The 25,183-nt window shown below is 39.6% G+C and overlaps 2 protein-coding genes across 2 annotated transcripts in view; one reads left to right on the plus strand and one right to left on the minus strand.

Annotated features, from left to right (window-relative positions):
* Positions 1–14,038, minus strand: part of tln2b (talin 2b) — a 415,773-nt gene extending 401,735 nt beyond the window's left edge. The window contains exon 1 of the mRNA XM_072913901.1: positions 13,841–14,038. The gene's annotated coding sequence lies outside the window, so the exon portion shown is untranslated. The remainder of the gene's footprint in view (positions 1–13,840) is intronic.
* Positions 13,508–24,828, plus strand: c2cd4a (C2 calcium dependent domain containing 4A). Its single transcript, XM_061970381.2, has 4 exons — positions 13,508–13,613; positions 23,025–23,101; positions 23,251–23,308; positions 23,389–24,828. The coding sequence occupies exon 4, from the start codon at positions 23,418–23,420 to the stop codon at positions 24,732–24,734; it is 1,317 nt and encodes a 438-aa protein (XP_061826365.2). The 5' UTR covers positions 13,508–13,613; positions 23,025–23,101; positions 23,251–23,308; positions 23,389–23,417; the 3' UTR covers positions 24,735–24,828.
* Positions 24,829–25,183: the final 355 nt, after the last annotated feature.

Consider the following 25,183-nt stretch of genomic DNA (forward strand, 5'->3'; position numbering starts at 1 on the left):
GCGGATATTAGAGGACATTTTGGGACAGCATGGTGGCCAGCTATTAAGTCGTCTGTTTTCATCGCAAAATTCCACAGTATTCTGGACATCTGTGTTGGTGAATCTTTTGCAATTTGTTCATTGAACAATGGAGACAGCAAAGAAGAAAGCTGTAGGTGGGAAGCGGTGTATTGCGGCCGACTGCAGCAACACAAACACAGCCGGTGTTTCATTGTTTACATTCCCGGAAGATGACAGTCAAGCTTTACCATTGGCCTGTGGAGAACTGGGAGAACAGAGACTCTTACCAGGAGGACTTTGAGTTGGATGCGCAGACGCGGTACCGTGAGTACGCATGCAGCTGCGGCTTCCGAACATTTGATCGCTTGCCCGTACGTGCGTGCCGCTATGTGCATGTCACGTACGTAACTTTGGGGACTTTGGGGAAATATATGTGCTGTATGAACTTTGGGGAGGTGAACGGTACTTTGGGCTGCGGGATTGAGTGTGTTGTGCAGGTGTTTGAGTTGTATTGGCGGGTTATATGGACGGGAGGAGGGAGGTGTTTGTTATGCGGGATTAATTTGTGGCATATTAAATATAAGCCTGGTTGTGTTGTGGCTAATAGAGTATATATATGTCTTGTGTTTATTTACTGTTTTAGTCATTCCCAGCTGAATATCAGGTCCCACCCGCCTCTCACAGCATCTTCCCTATCCGAATCGCTCCCACTGCCCTCTAGTCCTTCACTCTCACTTTCCTCATCCACAAATATTTCATCCTCGCTCAAATTAATGGGGAAATCGTCGCTTTCTCGGTCCGAATCGCTCTTGCTGCTGGCGGCCATGATTGTAAACAATGTGCAGATGTGAGGAGCTCCACAACCTGTGACGTCACGCTACTCGTCTGCTACTTCCGGTACAGGCAAGGCTTTTTTATCAGCGACCAAAAGTTGCAAACTTTATCGTCGATGCTCTCTACTCAATCCTTTCAGCAAAAATATGGCAATATCGCGAAATGATCAAGTATGACACATAGAATGGACCTGATATCCCCGTTTAAATAAGAAAATCGCATTTCAGTAGGCCTTTAATGTTGATTAACGTGGACCCCGACTTAAACAAGTTGAAAAACTTATTGGGGTGTTACCATTTAGTGGTCAATTGTACGGAATATGTACTGTACTGTGCAATCTACTAATAAAAGTATCTCTCAATCAATCAATCAATCAAAAAAAGCACTTTATATGTAGAAAGGTTTTGTTAAGAAATCATTCTGAGCCTTATCTTATTTAGTTTTTATTTTATATATGTTGACCACATGAACCCTGGCAATGGACCCTGTGTGTATATGTATGTTATGCCATTGTTTACAAATTTGGTGAATCCATCCATCCATCCATCTTCTTCCGCTTATCCGAGGTCGGGTCGCGGGGGCAGCAGCCTAAGCAGGGAAGCCCAGACTTCCCTCTCCCCAGCCACTTCGTCCAGCTCCTCCCGGGGGATCCCGAGGTGTTCCCAGGCCAGCCGGGATATATATAGTCTTCCCAACGTGTCCTGGGTCTTCCCCGTGGCCTCCTACCGGTCGGACGTACCCTAAACACCTCCCTAGGGAGGCGTTCGGGTGGCATCCTGATAAGATGCCCGAACCACCTCATCTGGCTCCTCTCGATGTGGAGGAGCAGCGGCTTTACTTTGAGCTCCCCCCGGATGACAGAGCTTCTCACCCTATCTCTAAGGGAGAGCCCCGCCACCCGGCGGAGGAAACTTATTTCGGCCGCTTGTACCCGTGATCTTGTCCTTTCGGTCATGACCCAAAGCTCATGACCATAGGTGAGGATGGGAACGTAGATCGACCGGTAAATTGAGAGCTTTGCCTTCCGGCTCAGCTCCTTCTTCACCACAACGGATCGATACAGCGTCCGCATTACTGAAGACGCCGCACCGATCCGCCTGTCGATCTCACGATCCACTCTTCCCTCACTCGTGAACAAGACTCCGAGGTACTTGAACTCCTCCACTTGTGGCAAGATCTCCTCCCCAACCCGGAGATGGCACTCCACCCTTTTCCGGGCGAGAACCATGGACTCGGACTTGGAGGTGCTGATTACCATCCCAGTCGCTTCACACTCGGTTGCGAACCGATCCAGTGAGAGCTGAGGATCTGGGCCAGATGAAGCCATCAGGACCACATCATCTGCAAAAAGCAGAGACCTAATCCTGCAGCCACCAAACCAGATACCCTCAACGCCTTGACTGCGCCTAAAAATTCTGTCCATAAAGGTTATGAACAGAATCGGTGACAAAGGGCAGCCCTGGCGGAGACCAACCCTCACTGGAAACGGGTCCGACTTACTGCCAGCAATGCGGACCAAGCTCTGACACTGATTATACAGGGATTATACAGGATTGGCAGACCGGGGTGGGGATTGGCAGACCGGGGTGGTGGTTCCTCTCTTTAAGAAGGGGAACCGGAGGGTGTGTTCCAACTATCGTGGGATCATACTCCTCAGCCTTCCCGGTAAGGTCTATTCAGGTGTACTGGAGAGGAGGCTACGCTAGATAGTCGAACCTCGGATTCAGGAGGAACAGTGTGGTTTTCGTCCTGGTCGTGGAACTGTGGACCAGCTCTATACTCTCGGCAGGGTCCTTGAGGGTGCATGGGAGTTTGCCCAACCAGTCTACATGTGCTTTGTGGACTTGGAGAAGGCATTCGACCGTGTACCCCGGGAAGTCCTGTGGGGAGTGCTCAGAGAGTATGGGGTATCGGACTGTCTTATTGTGGCGGTTCGCTCCCTGTATAATTTGGTAAATAAATAACCAAAAAATGTATATTTTGTTGTTTTCTTACTGTACCGAAAATGAACCGAACCGTGACCTCTAAACCGAGGTACGTACCGAACCGAAATTTTTGTGTACCGTTACACCCCTACTGTAAATTGACAGTAATGTCCAAAAGGCACGGGAATTGTTCGTCACAATCGCCAGCCAATGTATTAGGCACAACTACACAAGGAATTAAGGGATGCAGAAATGCACTGCAATGCTCAGTCTCAACAGACACTCTCAAAGAGATTTTTAACCATGTTCTTTATTGCAGTCCGCATTGCGTCATACTGAGAGCTGTTTCCGGTATGTTGGCTATACCGTACACAAAATACTTAAAATAGCAGTAGAGTGGAAAAACAAGTTGATTTTTATATGTTTATTTGTGTTTCATTGAGTTGAGTTGAGTTGAGTTTGAGTTTATTTCGAACATGCAAGTATACAACATGATACATCACAATCTCCAGTTTCTCTTTTCAACATGTTCGAAAAGGAGTAGGAAGAAGCAGAGCTTATTTAATCCTACCCCTTTTCTTTTACATAACAGTTGCTAAAACTTTTGTTCACTTCCTGTTCTCAATTTATTCACAATATACTCCATAAGTAATCACAATAAAATAAGTAAATAAATAATAATTGGTGAAGTAAGTTACATTTCATATGTTGAAATAAGTAAGATTATTTTGTGAGTGAAAGAATGAAAGAATGGATGAGTTAAATAAATTCAGAATGTTTATCATGGTTCTTCTTCTTTGTACTTTGTAAACACTTTAAGTTTGAAGAGTTTCTTGAAGTGGATCATATTAGTACTTTATTTGATTGCTTTGCTTAATCCATTCCACAATTTAATTCCACATACTGATATACTGAAGGTCTTAAGTGTTGTACGTGCATACAAATGTTTTAAATTACATTTCTCCCTAAGATTATATTTCTCCTCTTTTTTTGAGAAGAATTGTTGTATATTCTTGGGTAGCAGGTTATAGTTTGCTTTGTGTATAATTTTAGCTGTTTGCAAATTCACTATGTCGTAGAATTTCAGAATCTTTGATTCAATAAATAAAGGATTTGTGTGTTCTCTATATCCAACATTATGTATTATTCTAACTGATCTTTTTTGTAACACCGTTAATGAATGAAGTGTACTTTTGTAATTATTTCCCCATATTTCTGCACAATAACTCAGATATGGTAACACTAGTGAGCAGTAGAGAATATGAAGTGATTTTTTGTCTAGAACATGTTTTGCTTTATTCATTATTGACGTGTTTCTTGCTACTTTATGTTGTATATTTTTTACGTGAGATTTCCAGTTCAATTTATCATCAATCATTATACCTAGAAATTTGGTTTCATTTACTCTTTCAATTTCTATTCCGTCTATTTGTATTTGTGTTTGACTTTCTCTTCTACTGTTACCAAATAGCATTATTTTAGTTTTACTGAGATTCAACGATAGTCTGTTTTTGTCAAACCATCTTTTTAATTTGTTAATTTCTTCTGTTATTATTTGTAGTATCTTCTGTGTGTTCTCTCCTGAACAAAACGCTGTTGTATCATCCGCAAATAATACTAACTTTAAATCTTTTGTAACTTTACAAATGTCATTTATATATAGATTGAATAATTTAGGTCCTAGTATTGATCCCTGAGGTACACCACAGGATATATTTAGCGTTGTAGACGTGTGTTCGCCTAGCTTCACGTATTGTTTCCTGTTCATTAGATAACTTCTTATCCAGTTTAATACTAACCCTCTGATGCCATATCGTTCTAGTTTTTTGATTAAAATATTGTGATTAATTGTGTCAAATGCTTTAGTTAGATCCATAAAAACTGCTGCCGCACATTTTTTATTATCTATAGCATTGGTAATTTCTTCTGTAATTTCAATTAAAGCCATCGAAGTTGAAACATTAGCTCTGTATCCATATTGATTTTCTTCATTGTTGTATCCATTAAACCACAGGTGTCCAACTCAAGGCCCGATACATGGAGTATATTCCATATATCGCCCAGCCATAATATGAATGAGGTAGATCCCCTCCACTTGATCAATTGAAAAGTGGCTCGCCAGGTCACCCCTGGCATAGATAATGGATACATGCTTCAACTAAAGGCCAAACATTTGCCCACGGGTCACACACAAGTCGTTCCAGTCTTGCTGTTGTGGATTGTATCCAGCTTGTCTGACAGTCTCACAGGAGGGACAGCCTTTTCCCCAAAGAGTTCCCCCACTCGGGAGTCGAAGCCTTAAAGCTATCAGAATCGCAGCTGTCTGCATCCTGCTGACACGGCATGGTCTTCCTCACTGCATCACTCTGGTAAAACACCTTCTCTCTCCTCCAGCTATACTATCCTTGGATTGACCCTGGATGTCCAGGAGATGACTCCACACTGGAGAGGAAAGGGATTGACAGGTCTATAGTGTTTGACAGGTTCTATAATGTATGACAGGTAGTGTTTGACAGGTTCTATAGTGTTTGACAGGTTCTATAATGTATGACAGGTAGTGTTTGACAGGTTATATAGTGTATGACAGGTAGTCTGTGACAGTGTCTATAGTGTTTTACAGCAGTGGTCCCCAACCACCGGGCCGCGGACCGATTGGTACCGGGCCGCACAAGAAAAAAAAAAGAAAATATATATATATATTTTTTTTTAATTAAATCAACATAAAAACACAATATATACATTATATATCAATGTATATCAATACAGTATGCAGGGATACAGTCCGTAAGCACACATGTTTGTATTTCTTTATATTTGTGCCAAATGGATGGCACAAAAAGCCAAAAGGCTTGTTTCCATTGCCAGCCAGCCCCAAACGCATGTGTCAGAAACAGATGCGGAAGCAGATTTTTACGTGATAATATGTCATATTGTAGGTGTTTATTAGACTTTGCATTCATATTTTGCTGTTTGTCACATTTTTGTTGTGTTTTGCTTGATTGTAAAAGATACACAACTATGGAGGAGCTGGTCTGGGGAGTAAAAGATGTTCATATTTTGTTAATATTCAGTGTTTTATTGTTCATAGTTAATATTGTAAATCCCACTTTCTTCAGTAAAAAAATTTAAAATTCCATTGCATTTTTTTTTTTTTATGTGGTCTGTCATAACATTTTTAGAACTCTATCAGACATTGTGACTTTTGGTATTAGTGTTCCTGGAAAAAAGGGACCCAAACACCATACTTGCCAACCCTCCCGGATTTTCAGCGCCTCTCCCGAAAAACCTCCCGGGACAAATTTTCTCCCGAAAATCTCCCGAAATTCAGGCGGACTCAGGTCCATGAGGACCTGAGTCCGCTAACCCACAACATAAACAGCATACCTGCCCAATAACGTTATAACTGTAGAATGATGGAGGGCGAGTTCTTGGTTTCTTATGTGGGTTTATTGTTAGGCAGTTTCATTAACGTCCTACCAGCGCGGCAACAACACACAACAACAACAGCAGTCACGTTTTTGTATACCGTAAAGCAGTCCGTCTGCCGTAAACAGCAATGTTGTGACACTCTTAAACAGGACAATACTGCCATCTAGTGCATTTGATGAAAGCACTTTTGTGCGTGCCACACATCAATGCATCATCAGAGAGGGTGTTCAGCATGGTTCGAAAAATAGTGACAGAGAATAGAACAAGGATGGACAATTCAACCCTTAACTCAACAATGAGTAGATGAGTGTTATGTGTGTGTGTATATGTGTAAATAAATGAACACTGAAATTCAAGTATTTATTTTATATATATATATATATATATATATATATATATATATATATATATATATATATATATATATATATATATATATATATATATATATATATATGTATATATATATATATATATATATATATATATATATATATATATATATATATATATATATATATATATATATATATATACAGGTAAAAGCCAGTAAATTAGAATATTTTGAAAAACTTGATTTATTTCAGTAATTGCATTCAAAAGGTGTAACTTGTACATTATATTTATTCATTGCACACAGACTGATGCATTCAAATGTTTATTTCATTTAATTTTGATGATTTGAAGTGGCAACAAATGAAAATCCAAAATTCCGTGTGTCACAAAATTAGAATATTACTTAAGGCTAATACAAAAAAGGGATTTTTAAAAATGTTGGCCAACTGAAAAGTATGAAAATGAAAAATATGAGCATGTACAATACTCAATACTTGGTTGGAGCTCCTTTTGCCTCAATTACTGCGTTAATGCGGCGTGGCATGGAGTCGATGAGTTTCTGGCACTGCTCAGGTGTTATGAGAGCCCAGGTTGCTCTGATAGTGGCCTTCAACTCTTCTGCGTTTTTGGGTCTGGCATTCTGCATCTTCCTTTTCACAATACCCCACAGATTTTCTATGGGGCTAAGGTCAGGGGAGTTGGCGGGCCAATTTAGAACAGAAATACCATGGTCCGTAAACCAGGCACGGGTAGATTTTGCGCTGTGTGCAGGCGCCAAGTCCTGTTGGAACTTGAAATCTCCATCTCCATAGAGCAGGTCAGCAGCAGGAAGCATGAAGTGCTCTAAAACTTGCTGGTAGACGGCTGCGTTGACCCTGGATCTCAGGAAACAGAGTGGACCGACACCAGCAGATGACATGGCACCCCAAACCATCACCCAACCATGCAAATTTTGCATTTCCTTTGGAAATCGAGGTCCCAGAGTCTGGAGGAAGACAGGAGAGGCACAGGATCCACGTTGCCTGAAGTCTAGTGTAAAGTTTCCACCATCAGTGATGGTTTGGGGTGCCATGTCATCTGCTGGTGTCGGTCCACTCTGTTTCCTGAGATCCAGGGTCAACGCAGCCGTCTACCAGCAAGTTTTAGAGCACTTCATGCTTCCTGCTGCTGACCTGCTCTATGGAGATGGAGATTTCAAGTTCCAACAGGACTTGGCGCCTGCACACAGCGCAAAATCTACCCGTGCCTGGTTTACGGACCATGGTATTTCTGTTTTAAATTGGCCCGCCAACTCCCCTGACCTTAGCCCCATAGAAAATCTGTGGGGTATTGTGAAAAGGAAGATGCAGAATGCCAGACCCAAAAACGCAGAAGAGTTGAAGGCCACTATCAGAGCAACCTGGGCTCTCATAACACCTGAGCAGTGCCAGAAACTCATCGACTCCATGCCACGCCGCATTAACGCAGTAATTGAGGCAAAAGGAGCTCCAACCAAGTATTGAGTATTGTACATGCTCATATTTTTCATTTTCATACTTTTCAGTTGGCCAACATTTCTAAAAATCCCTTTTTTGTATTAGCCTTAAGTAATATTCTAATTTTTTGACACACGGAATTTTGGATTTTCATTTGTTGCCACTTCAAATCATCAAAATTAAATGAAATAAACATTTGAATGCATCAGTCTGTGTGCAATGAATAAATATAATGTACAAGTTACACCTTTTGAATGCAATTACTGAAATAAATCAAGTTTTTCAAAATATTCTAATTTACTGGCTTTTACCTGTATATATATATAAAATCTATGAAATACTTGACTTGGTGAATTCTAGCTGTAAATATACTCCTCCCCTTTTAGCCACGCCCCCAACCACGACCCCAACCACGCTCCCGTCCCACCCCGACCACGCCCACCCCACCCCCCGAAATCGGAGGTTTCAAGGTTGGCAAGTATGCCCAACACACAGATTTTTACAGGTAAATGTGTATATATAATTTACACCCACATACACATTGCCCCCCCCCCCCAGACACATTTTCTTCTCTCAATGTGGCCCCCGAGTCAAAATATTTGCCCAGCTCCGGTCTCGAGTAATCAACTATTGGCTGCTAAGAAATATGCTAACATTTGATTTGTCATTTTCAAAGTTGATTTGAAAACATGATATCTTTGTCTATTTATGTCTTACTTTGGTCTTGATACATATCTTTCCAAAAATGGGTCATAAAAAAAAAGGCCGGAACATCTAATACTGTAGCCTGGGTCGCCTTACCCTATATTCAGGTCAATATGGTAATGGGGACACAGTATCGAGGAAAACACTTTAACAAACGATATACAACAAATAACAAATAAAGGAATAATCGAAGCTTTTTTTCTTATTGAACACATCGATGGATGATCAGTATCAGTATCAGTATGATCAGCATAAAACCTTGATGGAACATCCCTGAAAGGTTTAGACCAGCGAGTCTTAAACCGTGGTCCGTGGACCCTTTTCAACACATATTCAAACTAGGGTTCTCCCAATACCAATATTTTGGTACCTGTACCAAAACGTATTTTGATACTTTTCGGTAATTTTTTAAATAACGAGGATCACAGAAAAATTTAATTATTGGCTTTATTTTAACAACAAATCTTAGGGTACATGAAACATATGTTTATTATTGTAATTTAGTCCTTAAATAAAATAGTGAATATACTCGACAGCTTGTCTTTTAGTAGTAAGTAAACAAACAAAGGCTCCTAATTAGTCTGCTGACGTATGCAGTAACATATTGTGTCATTTATACACCTATTATTTTGTACACATTATGAGGGACAAACTGTAAAAATTGATTATTAATCTACTTGTTCATTTATCTGCTTATTTTCTGTTTTAACATGTTCTATCTACACTTCTGTTAAAATGTAATAATCACTTATTCTTCTCTTCTTTGATACTTTACATTAGTTTTGGATGATACCACACATTTAGGTATCGATCCGATACCAAGTAGTTACAGGATCATACATTGGTCATATTCAAAGTCCTCATGTGTCCAGGGACGTATTTCCTGAGTTTATAAACATAATATACATTTAAAAAATAGGAACAAATATTTTGTGACGCTAAAAAAACATTGATATAATCATAATAGTATCGACTAGATACACTCTTGTACTTGGTATCATTACAGTGGATGTCAGGTGTAGATCCACCTGTGGCATTTGTTTACATTGTGACGCAGTGAGCTATTGTATCCTCCTACGGTGTGTAGTGAAGCATGTTTAGCTATTCCTCATCCTGCAGTGATAATGATACTTGTAAGAAGCATACTTTACTTGTCTCCATGGAGGCGAGGATTAGCCATGTCTTAAAGCACCTCTTCCTGAGGGTGTTTCAATGTTATAACTTCACCTTTATCTTTACTTTTTAGACCAAAATGCGTCCGTTCTCCCTTTTCTGTCTACACACTGTGTCTGCTTGTAAGTACTCTGTGTGTGTGCGCTGCCGAACATGCTCCTCTGCTCCTAAAACCAGCAATGTCACGACGTGACGACGCACCGTCATGCCCGTTAAAAAAAGGGGGGGCTGGGACTGGTACTTTTTAGAGACGGTATAGTACCGAATATGATTCCTTAGTATCGTGGTACTATACTAGTATCAGTATACCGTACAACTCTAATTCACACACAGTGTTACTGTTCAAACTTTGTGTCATTCTACATTGGCCAAAAACATTAAATATGCTTTTTAAGTAAAACCTTTGCCTTGTTTTTAATGAATAATAAGGCCTACTGCGCTACTGTATTTAATGTTGGTCATGATGGTGATTCTTGGAGAGCAGAGTGCTTTTTTCTGAAGTTTGAGAACCATACCCGTCTGTACCGCTCACCTCTTGTGAGAAACAAAATCCACATCCAATCTGTTCACACAGTATCATAAATATCACACAGCATCATGCATATCACACAGTATCATGGATATCACACAGTATCACAAATATCACACAGTATCATGCATATCACACAGTATCATGCATATCACACAGCATCATGAATATCACACAGCATCATGAATATCACACAGTATTATGCATATAACACAGTATCACGAACATCACACAGTATCATGCATATCACACAGTATCAGGGATATCACACAGTATCAATCAATCAATCAATGTTTATTTATATAGCCCTAAATCACAAGTGTCTCAAAGTATCATGCAAATCACACAGTATCAGGGATATCACACAGTCTCATGCATATCACATAGTATCATGAATATCACCCAGTACCATGCATATCACACTGTATCATGCATATCACACAGTATCATGCATATCACAGTGTCATAAATATCACACAGAATCATGAATATAACACAGTATCATGAATATCACACAATATCATGCATATCTTATAGTATCAGGGATATCACACAGTATCAGTTATATCACACAGTAACATGCACATCACACAGTATCACTCCATATCACACAGTATCACTCATATCACACAGTATCACGCATATCACACTGTATCATGCATATCACATAGTATCATGCATATCACACAGTATCATGCATATCACAGTGTCATGAATATCACAGTAGCATGCATATCACACAGTATCACGCATATCACACAGTATCACGCATATCACACAGCATCATGAATATTGCACAGTATCATGGATATCACACAGTATCATGCATATCACACAGTATCAAGGATATCACACAGTATCATGCATATCACACAGTGTCATGCATATCACACAGTATCATGCATATCAAACAGTATCACGCATATCACACAGCATCATGAATATCGCACAGTATCATGGATATCACACAGTATCATGTATATCACACAGTATCATGGATATCACGCAGTATCATGCATATCATGCATATCACACAGTATCAGGGATATCACACAGTATCAGGGATATTACACAGTGTCATGAATATCATGCACATCACACAGTATCATGGATATCACACAGTATCATGCATATAACGCAGTGTCATGAATATCACACAGTATCATGCATATCACGCAGTATCATGAATCTCACACAGTATCAGGGATATCACACAGTATCATGCATATCACACAGTATCATGATATCACACATTATCATGCATATCACACAGTATCAGGGATATCACACGGTATCATGCATATCACACATTATCATGAATATCACACAGTATCATGTATATCACACAATATCATGCATATCACATAGTATCAGGGATATCACACAGTACCATTCATATCACACAGTGTCATGAATATCATGCACATCACACAGTATCATGGATATCACACAGTATCATGCATATCACACAGTGTCATGCATATCACACGGTATAATTCATATCACACAGTGTCATGAATATCATGCATTTCCCACAGTATCATGGATATCACACAGTATCATGCATATCACACAGTGTCATGAGTATTACACAGTATCATGCATATCACACAATATCATGAATACCACACAGTATCATCCACATCACACAGTGTCATGAATATCACACAGTATCATGCATACCACACAATATCATGAATATCACACAGTATCATCCACATCACACAGTGTCATGAATATCACACAGTATCATGCATATCACACAATATCATGAATATCACACAGTATCATCCACATCACACAGTGTCATGAATATCACACAGTATCATGCATATCACACAGTATCATGAATATCATGCATATCACACAGTATCATGGATATCACACAGTATCATGTGTATCACACAGTTTCATGAATATCACACGGTATCATTCATATCGCACAGTGTCATGAATATCATGCATATCACACAGTGTCATGGATATCACACAGTATCATGCATATCACACAGTGTCATGAGTATCACACAGTATCATGCATATCACACAATATCATGAATATCACACAGTATCATCCACATCACACAGTGTCATGAATATCACACAGTATCATGCATATCACACAGTGTCATGAATATCACACAGTATCATGCATATCACACAGTATCATGAATATCACACAGTATCATCCACATCACACAGTGTCATGGATATCACACAGTATCATGTGTATCACACAGTATCATGAATATCACACAGTATCATGATATCACACAGTATCATGGATATCACGCAGTATCATGCATATCACACAGTATCATGCATATCACACAATATCATGAATATCACACAGTATCATACATATCACACAGTATTATGCATATAAGAAAAAAAAATCACAAATATCACACAGAATCATGCATATCACACAGTATCATGCATATCACACAATATCATGAATATCACACAGTATCATCCACATCACACAGTGTCATGAATATCACACAGTATCATGCATACCACACAATATCATGAATATCACACAGTATCATCCACATCACACAGTGTCATGAATATCACACAGTATCATGCATATCACACAGTATCATGAATATCATGCATATCACACAGTATCATGGATATCACACAGTATCATGCATATCACACAGTGTCATGAGTATTACACAGTATCATGCATATCACACAATATCATGAATATCACACAGTATCATGCATATCACACAGTGTCATGAATATCACACAGTATTATGCATATCACACAATATCATGTGTATCACACAGTTTCATGAATATCACACAGTATCATGATATCACACAGCATCATGAATATCACACAGTATCACGGATATCACACAACATCATGAATATCACACAGCATCACTGTTATCACCCAGTATCATCATCCCAACACGCACCAACAAGGTAGTTAACGGTGCAGATGATACCAGCATGAACCTTTGACCCGGTCCTTCCAAACTTGAGCCCACAAAGCAGGTTTTCGACTCCCATTCTCGCAGGGCCACGCAGGCACGCCCACCACATCCACATCCACAATCCACATCCACCGCCGCCAGCCGGCATCCAGGTCAAGTCCAAGTTAGTAAACCACGGCACATTTCTCTCTGCGAGGATGCTGAGGCGGCAAAGCCGTCACGTCGAGGGCGGATCGAGGCGCCGACAAAACAAGTAGGTCGATTTCAAATATTCATCTTTAAAGAGTCGCTGTCGAATGACGGGCGGTCCGCAAAATACCGCCGGATTTCTACACGGAGCGATGCTCGAAAAGAAGCGGGGAAGTGAGCCGTTAAAAGCCCGCGGAGCGTGGGGGGGTCGGCGGGGGGGGAGATGGAACGTCCGTGCGCGAACGGGGGGAGATGGAACGTCCGTGCGCGGAATAAAAGGTGAGATCTTACCTGCTCTTGTCAGCGTCTCCTTGGAAGCATGCGAGATGTTACTTGGATGTCGGCGACACGACACACACACACACACACATCACACACACTCACGTATCACACACACACACACTCACACTCACACACACACATCATCATCAAGCCCCTCCTCATCCATCCACACACGGAAGGATGAGGAAGAGAAGCACTTTGCGTCTCATTGTGATTTCCTGCTAAAGTGATCGTCATTCACGGTAATATCGGCGTCGACTCACATGATGCGTTCACGTTCAATGTAAAAAAAAATTAAATTAAATGGCACCTGTCAAAAGAGTGACTATATACACAAATACGCGATGGCGACTTCATGCGGGACATAAACCAGTTTGGTCACCACAGGGGGGGTTTGAAATCCATAATTCTATGTTCTTTAATACAATGGTTGATTTACAAATGAGTGGTTTTAATCTGGGTTAGCAATTGAATAAATGTGATGTATGTGTCAAACATCCTCCTCTCAGTTAACGTCTCAGTGGGAGGACTGTTAAAGAGGTCATATACTGCCCCCTAACGGAGGAGTGTACGTACTGCTGTCAGACTATTCACCAATTTCCTGTTTTTTGGATTTTTTTTTTTTTCCTGTTCATATTTTACCGACACAACTCCCAAGTTCTACCCGTGACGGCGTGGGTTCGCACCGGGTACTCCCCCCCCCCTCCAAAGACATGCACCTGCGGGGATATAGGCCCCTCCCACCTCCAAAGACATGCACCTGCGGGGATATAGGCCCCTCCCACCTACAAAGTATGGACCTGCGGGGATATAGGCCCCTCCCACCTCCACCTCCACTTTTTTATTTTTGTTCTTTTTAAAAAAAAAATTATTATTATTATTTTTTAATACACTGCAGCACTTTGAGGTTGTTTGTTCAGTGTAAAGTGCTTTTTTACAAATAAAATCAATTGTTATTATTATTATTATTAAAGACATGCACCTGCGGGGATATAGGCCCCTTCCCACCTCCAAAGGCATGCACCTGCGAGGATAAAGGCCCCTCCCACCTCCACCTCCACCTTTTTTTGTTTTGTTTTATTAAAAAATTTTTTTTTATTATTTTTTAATACACTGTAGCACTTTGAGGTTGTTTGCTCTATGTAAGTGCTTTTTACAAAGAAATAAAATAAATTATTATTATTATTATTATTAAAGACATGCACCTGCAGTGATAAAGGCCCCTCCCACCTCCACCTCCACCTCCACCTTTTTTCTTTTTTCTTTTTTTAAATTTTTTTTTTTTTTTTTAATACACTGTAGCACTTTGAGGTTGTTTGCTCAATGTAAAGTGCTTTTTACAAAGAAATAAAATAAAATATTAGTATTATTATTATTAAAGACATGCACCTGCAGGGATAACGGCCCCTCCCACCTCCACCTCCACCTTTTATTTATTTATTTATTTTTCTTTCTTTTAATTATTATTATTTTTTAATACACTGTAGCACTTTGAGGTTGTTTGCTCAATGTAAAGTGATTTTTACAAATAAAATCAATCATTATTATTATTATTAATAAAGACATGCACCTGCAGGGATATAGGCCCCTCCCACCTCCACCTCCACCTTATTATTTTTTTTTTTTTTAATTATTTTTATTTTTTAATACACTGTAGCACTTTGATGTTGTTTGCTCAATGTAAAGTGCTTTTTACAAATAAAATCAATTATTATTATTATTATTATTATTATTAAAGACATGCACCTGCGGGGATATAGGCCCCTCCCACCTCTAAAGACATGCACCTGCGGGGATATAGGCCCTTCCCACCTCCACCTCCACCTTTTTATTTATTTAAAAAAAAAATTTTTTTTATATTACTATTATTTTTTAATACACTGTAGCACTTTGAGGTTGTTTGCTCAATGTAAAGTGCTTTTTACAAATAAAATCAATTATTATTATTATCAAAGACATGCACCTGCGGGGATATAGGCCCCTCCCACCTCCACCTCCACCTTTTTATTTTTTTTATTATTATTTATTAATTATTATTATTTTTTAATACACTGTAGCACTTTGAGGTTGTTTGCTCAATGTAAAGTGCTTTTTACAAATAAAATCAATCATTATTATTATTATTATTAAAGACATGCACCTGCGGGGATATAGGCCCCTCCCACCTCTAAAGACATGCACCTGCGGGGATATAGGCCCTTCCCACCTCCACCTCCACCTATTTATTTATTTATTATTTTTTTTTTTTTCATATTAATATTATTTTTTAATACACTGTAGCACTTTGAGGTTGTTTGCTCAATGTAAAGTGCTTTTTACAAATAAAATCAATTATTATTATTATTATCATTAAAGACATGCACCTGCGGGGATATAGGCACCTCTCACCTCCGCTTCTACCTTTTTATTTTTTAAATTATTTTTTTTAAATTATTATTATTTCTTAATACACTGTAGCACTTTGAGGTTGTTTGCTCAATGTAAAGTGCTTTTTACAAATAAAATCAATTGCTATTATTATTATTATTAAAGACATGCACCTGCGGGGATATAGGCCCCTCCCACCTCCAAAGTATGGACCTGCGGGGATATAGGCCCCTCCCACCTCCACCTCCACCTTTTTTTTTCTTTTTTATTTTTTTTTAAAATTATTATTATTTTTTAATACACTGTAGCACTTTGAGGTTGTTTGCTCAATGTAAAGTGCTTTTTACAAAAAAAATCAATTGTTATTATTATTATTATTAAAGACATGCACCTGCAAAGACATGCACCTGCAGGGATATAGGCCCCTCCCACCTCCACCTCCACCTCCACTTTTTTTTTTTTTTTTTTTTTTTAATACACTGTAGCACTTTGAGGTTGTTTGCTCAATGTAAAGTTATTTCACCTTTTTTTGTTAAGTACATAACTCCACATGTGTTCATTCATAGTTTTGATGTGACAATCTACAATGTAAATAGTCATGAAAATAAAGATTGAATGAGAAGGTGTGGCCTGTACTGTATAAAGTATGTTTCAGTATTTCAGTGTACATTTTGCTTTAAGGTACAACCAAGTACAGTAGTTGACGTTTACACTGCAAGAAAAAGTCAGTAGATTTTACAGTAGACGAAAGGCAGCTCAGTCGCCAGAACTTTACTTCAAAATAAAAGTGGTGTAGTTTTCCAAATTACATTTTGCACTGTAAAAACTACAACTTTTTAGAGTAAAAGAAGTTGCCAGAATTTTACCGTAAAAATAACAGTGGCAAATCAATTTAAAGTAATTCGGTCTAAAAAAAAAAAACACCAAATATTTTATGGTCAAATGCCAGTTGTTTTTACTGTGAAATCTACAGATTTTCTTTTCTTTTCTACTGTTTATCTCATGCAAAAAATGTATTTATGTTGCATGTAAAACAGGTGAAACTCAAACAATTTGAATATTGTGCAAAGGATCGTTTAGTCCAACAAGTCGATGTACAAGGTGACGTGACATGCAACTCAAGATACTTCAAACCTTTTCTTGATATAACTTTGATGACTATGGCTTACAACTCATGACAACCTGGAATTAGAGATCTAAGAAAATGTTGGGTTTTTTGTGAAAACTGTAAGCCGTGATCATTCAAATGATGACAAATAAAGACTTGACATATCTCACTTTAATATTATGACTTTGTATGATATATTACTTTCACATTTTATGTTAAATAGCTGTAGTGCAATAGTGGTACACATACAGTGCAGTAGTGGTACACATCCAGTGCAGTAGTGGTACACATCCATTCAGTAGTGGTACACATCCATGCAGTAGTGGTACACATACAGTGCAGTAGTGGTACACATCCAGTGCAGTAGTGGTACACATCCATTCAGTAGTGGTACACATCCATGCAGTAGTGGTACACATACAGTGCAGTAGTGCTACACATCCATTCAGTAGTGGTACACATCCAATGCAGTAGTGGTACACATCCATGCAGTAGTGGTACACATATAGTGCAGTAGTGCTACACATCCATTCAGTAGTGGTACACATCCATGCAGTAGTGGTACACATCCACGCAATAGTGGTACACATATAGTGCAGTAGTGGTATGCATCCATGCAGTAGTGGTACACATCCAGTGCAGTAGTGGCACACATCCAGTACAGTAGTGGTATACATCCAGTACAGTAGTGGTACATCTCCAGTGCAGTAGTGGTACACATCCATGCAGTAGTGAAACACATACAGTGCAGTAGTGGTACACATCCATTCAGTAGTGGTACACATCCAGTGCAATAGTGGCACACATCCAGTGCAGTAGTGGCACACATCCGGTAGAGTAGTGGTACACATCCAGTGCAGTAGTGGTACTACTCCAGTGCAGTAGTGGTACACATCCATGCAGTAGTGAAACACATACAGTGCAGTAGTGGTACACATCCATTCAGTAGTGGTACACATCCAGTGCAGTAGTGGTACACATCCAGTGCAGTAGTGGCACACATCCAGTAGAGTAGTGGTACACATCCAGTGCAGTAGTGGTACTACTCCAGTGCAGTAGTGGTACACATACAGTGCAGTAGTGGTACACATCCAGTGCAGTAGTGGTACTACTCCAGTGCAGTAGTGGTACACATCCATGCAGTAGTGAAACACATACAGTGCAGTAGTGGTACACATCCATTCAGTAGTGGTACACATCCAGTGCAGTAGTGGTACACATCCATGCAGTTGGCATTCTTCACATTCCCTGTGACTGACAGATGACCAGTCTAGAATGAAGTTAGTCCGTCCGAGCATGATCTAAACCGAGGGTCGGAAACCTGTGGCCCTCGAGCCGCGTGCGGCTCTTTAGCAACGCCCTAGTGGCTTCTTGGAGCCTTTTCAAAAATCTATAAAAATGGAAAAAGACGGGGGTGGGGGGGAATATAGTTTTGCTGTAGGAGTACACACATGACTCAAACCTTCCTAAATGTCGAAAAGCCCGCTGTTTAATATGTTTGTGTGTATGCTTCACTGATGACACTATTTGGCCAGCGACGTTTTGTCCTACCAATTTCATCTGTCCTTGAACCCACCGCAGTTTTTTTACATGTACAACTTTCTCCGACGCTGCCACAGAAAGACGCGTTTTATGCCACCCCTTCTTTGCCTCATTTTGTCCACCAAACGTTTTAAGCTGTGCGTGAATACACAAAGGTGAACTTTGTTGATGTTGTTGACTCGCGTGGAGTGCTAATAACCGACGCTAACATGCTATTTAGGCTAGCTGTATGTACAAATTGCATCTTTATGCCTCGTTTGTCGGTATATTTGAGCTCATTTAATTTCCTTTACTTGTGTCCTCTTGTGTATTTCATTTATATTTGCATGACACATTATCTGCATGTAATATTGGCTAAAATTCTGATAGTAGTTTGTGCGCCATGTTGTTCCAGACCACAGCAAAAGATTGTAATAAACCCATTAGAAGAAGACAGCCTGTTCTTTCCTTTAACTTGGACACACACATCTATACCTTTGGTCATTTCCAGGAGTTATCTCACCCTCTGAGACACTTACTTAATGTGTTGGCTTCATTATAACACTTACATAAGTGTTATTTTTTGCGGCTTTTTGTATTTTTGGTCCAATATGGCTCTTTCAGCATGCTTGGTTGCCGACCCCTGCTGGAAACAAAAAGAGCGATACGGTAAATGGCCAAATTATTTTTTTCATTGTTTCTTTTGGACACAAATCCTTTCAGTGCACAAACTCTTGAGAGGACTGCAAATGCATGCTTGACTTACTGATGACCTTCAACATCTTGGAAAACATTTCTAAGAATTTCCCCCACTTTCCTGGTACTGAGTTATACGAACTATACTCCGTACTTTAGTGTTTGGTTGCCAGTCACAACCACCTTTATCCACTTGAACCTTGCCCTGTGCTGACTCCACGTTTTGGTGTGTGTGTGTGTGTGTGTGTGTGTGTGTGTGTGTGGCGGTATCAACTTTCTGACGGATGAGAACATCAAACAAAAGGTGCGTTCAATGCCTCATGTACTTTTCAAACACGCAGGGACAGGGACAGGAACAAATTGTTTTGTTACGTCGGATTTGTTTAGAACTCTTGTATAATTGTATATCTATCCGCAATGGTAAAACTATTAGAAAGCCCACATTAAGAACACTAGTGCCGTGTTCCGCACATGATTGCCGTAAATAAATCTTATTCCTAGCAGAGTGTAATGAAAACATTTCTCAAGTCAGTGGTGGATCTGTGTGGACATTACACCTTAATGACGTAGCAACTCGCTTGCCTTGCTTGCACTGCAAAACCTTGTTGACTTGCTTAAGTCTTAAAAGGCAGGTGTTGGTTATCCTCTCTTGTAATGGAAAAATCATCTTTTGACATTTTTATTCGCACCAAATTGCATTTAGGACCGAATTTGGAGGTAATCCTCCTTTTTCATTGTCCCATTTAAAGCACCAGTTCCATTGGCAGCAAAATAGGCCCAGAACATAATACTACCACCACCATGCTTGACGGTAGGCGTAGTGTTCCTGGGATTAAAGGACCCACCTTTTCTCCTCCAAACATATTGCTGGGTATTGTGGCCAAATAGTTACATTTTTGTTTCATCTGACATCACATGGACAAAGATAAGACCTTCTGGACGAAAATTCTGTGGTCAGATGAAACAAAAATTGACCTGTTTGGCCACAATACCCAGCAATATGTTTGGAGGAGAAAAGGTGAGGCCTTTAATCCCAGGAACACCACCCTACCGTCAAGCATGGTGGTGGTAGTATTATGCTCTGGGCCTGTTTTGCTGCCAATGGAACTGGTGCTTTAAAACTTAGTCAAATTTTACTGTAAAATGTAGTGTTTAAAAAAAAATAAAAAAAAAAAAAAAAAAATGGAAAAACAATACTATTGTTTTTTATGACAAAAAAGGTATGTTTGATGGAATTTTACTGTAAAATTTACAGTGGTTTTTTTTTTTTTTTTTTTTTACAACATATTACGGTAAATGGAAAAACAGTACAACTGTTTTTTTTTTACGAGAGAAAGAAGGTATCATAGTCGCCGGAATTTTACTGTAAAATGTGCTGTCATTTAAAAAAATATTTTGTCAATTTAGCTGCCAGATTTTTACCGTGAAAAAAATGTGGTACAGTTTTTCCACTTACAGTACGAATAATATATGAATTTGCCTATGCATTTGATAATTGTATATATTTGAAGTACATTGTAGACAAATCTGTACATTTTACAGTAAAAAAAAAAACCTGGCAACTCAGTCACCAGAATTTTACTGTAAAGTTTATAGTGTCTTTTTTTTTTTTTTTTTTTTTTTTTACAGCATATTATTTAATTTTTATTATTTATTTTTTCCAACAAATGAGTTGGTAGTTTTTTTACTGTTAAAAAAAATGTGGTGCTTTTGGTACACACCGTAAAAATTGTGGATTTTATGGTAAAACTAAAATTTGGCTCAGTCCAAAGAATTTTACCATAAAAAAAAAAAAAAGGGGTATTAAGCTTTTTCAACTTACAGTAATATGCTGTAAAAAAACCTTTTTTTTTTTTTTTTTTTACAGCAATTACAGTACATTTTAGAGTAAAATTCCAGCAACCATGATACCTTCTCTTTCTCATTAAAAAACAGAGGTACTGTTTTTCCATTTACCATAATTAATTGTAAAAAACACACTGTATAATTTACAGTAATATACTTTAAAAACATATATATTTTTTTCCATGTAAAATCTATTGTCATTTTTACAGTGCACAATTTGATGGATAACTTTGAAATAATAAGTCAATCAGATATTTAAAAATATATAGTACAATATTTGTTGCACCATTTGATACTACTAAAGTTTAAAAGGTATACAGTTTAATGCAATACATATTTTTGTTTTGTCAAAATGGAAAAAACAAACAAAGATAACGTACTTTATTGATGTATATTCGCGGGCCATATAAAATTATATGACGGGCCAGATCTGGCCCCCGGGGCCTTGAGTTTGCCACATGTGCTCTATACACTACTCCAGGCCTGGGCAATTATTTTTACTCGGGGGCCAAATTTAGAGAAAAAAAAAAGTGTCTGGGGGCCGGTATATCTATTTTTAGGAACACTAATACAAAAACTCACAATAATGTCTGATTGAAAGCTAAAAACATTATGACAAACCACTTAAAAAACCAAATGGAATTTTACATTTATTTACTGAATGAAACACCCAAAAAAATAAAGAATGTGGGATTTACAATATTTACTATGAAGGATAAAACACTGAATATTGACAACAGATGAACGTCACCTACCCTCTCCATCCACATATTTTACAGTCAAGCGAAACGCAACAAAATGCAACAAACACAGCAAAATATGAACAATCTGATACATCACTAAGCTTTAGAACTTTGTTGTGAAAATCTCCGTCCACGTCTGTCCCTGACACCCACATTTCAGGCTCTGGAAACACTCTGTGGAAACGCTCCCCACCCACACTGCTCGGTGCCTCGTCTGAGCTGCTGTGACTTAGACGACCATAGTAACTAATTAGATGACCATAGTAACTAATTAGATGACCATAGTAACTAATTAGATTACCATAGTAACTAATTAGATGACCATAGTAACTAATTAGATAACCATAGTAACTAGTATATCATGCAAAAGCGCAGATTCCGACCATTGAAATACTTTGTATAGTTCAAGACTTAAGGTCATTTGAAAACATCGCATGCGGCCCCGGGGCCTTAATTTGCACTTAAATCTGCACGACTCTGACTGGTGATATTCAGTTTAAAACGGCGGGTATTTATCCCACCACCAGAGGGCAGTATTGCCAATAAATCTTAATGACTGTAGAAGTAACAACCACTAGAACCACATATATGCCAATCACTATTCATCCTTTGATGCAGGTTTGAACTTTTCAGGATAAAGGTAAGATAAAATCTCGGAATGACTAATTTATATTCTTATGGGGTTTTTACTGTACCTGAACTGTTATTAGTTGGCACCACTTATTTGTAGTTGTTTGTAGTCGTGTCAAACTGCACAGCTTCTGGTTACATCATACACAGTATAGGCTTTCCAAAGTCCGGACTACTTAAACGTGTCCAAACACTTTGTCTTAATATGGTCTTGGGTTAATGCAAAAAATGCATTTTGGGGGAAACTACAAGGCATGAGTTTTGAGCTCTGTTGTGCTTTCAGGAGGTGTTTCCACGGCAACCGGGGGCCGAAGAGCGAGAGAGAGAGCGAGGGAGGGTCAATCTAGAAGAGTGCAGGGGGTGTGTGTTCTAGTCACTGGTTTCCTGTTTGATTTAACCTGCCTGCGTCCCTCAAACAGACCCAGATGTTCTGGTCTCGACAAGACTGAGCTGAGGTCTGTTGTCCGAAAGAGACTTCTCATTTTCTTTACTGCACTTTGACCTTTCAGCCGGAGCTTTCAGCCAGCGCTGTCCGAGAAGACTTGTTGGATATCTTAATAGGACGAGGTAAGGTCGACCTTTTGGATTTCAGACATTTTTCGGTCTGTTTGATATGACTGCTGACAAATGTGCTTTTGTAACTGCAGAGAGTTTCCTGAATTCTGTCAGCACATCTATGTGGGTTGTGGAGAAGATCCGCGTGTCAATGGAGAACTCCATTCTGCCAGTCTCATCAACCGAATTCAGCTTCAAGATCGGAGACATTATGTTCGGGGACAAATCGGACAAACCCAAAAGGATTTCCCTCTTCCCGAATGTCATCACCCCTGACAACATCCCAGAGTTCTGCATCCCTCCGACCATCCCGTCCTTGCAGGAGATGAAGAACACGGACCGAGCTTCCCGTCTGGTGAAACTGATCGCCTACGAGAAGCCCGATGTGGAGGTGACACGGCACGAGCCTAGGAATTCGCACATCATACAGGTGGAGAGCGTTGATGAGGGCTGCAGTGACGAGGAGACCACCAACGCGGACCCCCACAGCCAGGCCGCCTTGTCCCTCCCTCATATGGCCAAAGCTCAGACCTGCTACGGGTTTTGTACTTTACTAGAGAGCCCACACACCCGGAGAAAGGAGTCCCTCTTCCATGCCGACCCAGGCTCCTCTCCCTTGCTGCTTCCCAGGAGTCGATCCGCGACGTGCTCCAGAGCCAACCCACCCCCACCGTCTTCCCCTTCGTCCTTTAGCCTCAACACTCTGTCCTCCAGGCTTACCTCGAGAGGACACAGCCCCAACTGGCTCGGCACTATGGACAGTGACACCACATCCTCCACAGAGTCGTCCCCGTTCAGCTCGCCCCTGCTGACCAGGTGCCCCGCCAAGTCGTCCCTCTTTAAGGCACTGAGCCACGAACTGCTGCTGTCAAGGAACATGAGGAAGGCCATGATGTCCAGGAACAATTCTCTGTCCACAGATGAGGGCAGCTCCACAGACAACAGCCCCAACGTGATGAGGAGGGCGTCCGAGGGCTTAGTCGAGGGCCTCCCCAGCTGCTACAGACTGGCACCACCTACCATCTTTCCCATGGACTTGACCCTGCACAGGGAGAGGGTAATGAAGGAAAGAATGGTGCCCGTGGGGAAAGACGGCAGCCTGAGACTCTCATCCGAGTACTGCCCGGACAACCAAAGACTGCGTGTGCGCCTGATCAGTGCAGAGGGCCTGTACCCTCTCTCCGTAGACCCCAAGATCATTAACTGCAGCGTCAGCCTCTCGCTGGTGCCGGGGAAAGTCCAGAAGCAACGCAGCACGGTCATCCGAAAGAGCCGCAATCCCATCTTCAACGAAGATTTCTTTTTCGACGCTATCTCGGAGGAAGACCTCAATGTGCGCTCTCTTCGTTTTAAGGTGGTCAACAAAATGTCCACCCTGAAACGAGATTATCTGCTGGGTAGTTGTGATCTGCCTCTTTGCACTATTGTGACATTGTAAGCCATTAGTACTTCCATGCCTTATTATTACCGTATTATTTATTTCAATTCTTTTGTAATGTGATATAACATTTTATAATGAATAAATTATGAGAACCTGTGTGTCATTCATGGTTGTTTCTTGAAATGTTCATTTATTAAGCATTCAAATACATTTATGTATACATTGAAAAACATTTTTTTCTTTGAAAAACATTTTTTTGTCTTGAAAATCAACTTTTACCTTGAAAATAATTTTTTTCCTTGAAAATAATTTTTTGTCTTGAAAATCAACTTTTACCTTGAAAATCAACTTTTACCTTGAAAATCAACTTTTACCTTGAAAATCAACTTTTACCTTGAAAATCATTTTTTGTCTTGAAAATTAACTTTTACCTTGAAAATCTATTTTTTTCCTTGAAAATAATTTTTTGTCTTGAAAATCAACTTTTACGTTGAAAATATTTTTTT

The sequence above is a fragment of the Nerophis lumbriciformis genome, linkage group LG10 (assembly GCF_033978685.3).
Source record: "Nerophis lumbriciformis linkage group LG10, RoL_Nlum_v2.1, whole genome shotgun sequence".
NCBI classification, from domain to species: Eukaryota; Metazoa; Chordata; class Actinopteri; order Syngnathiformes; family Syngnathidae; genus Nerophis; species Nerophis lumbriciformis.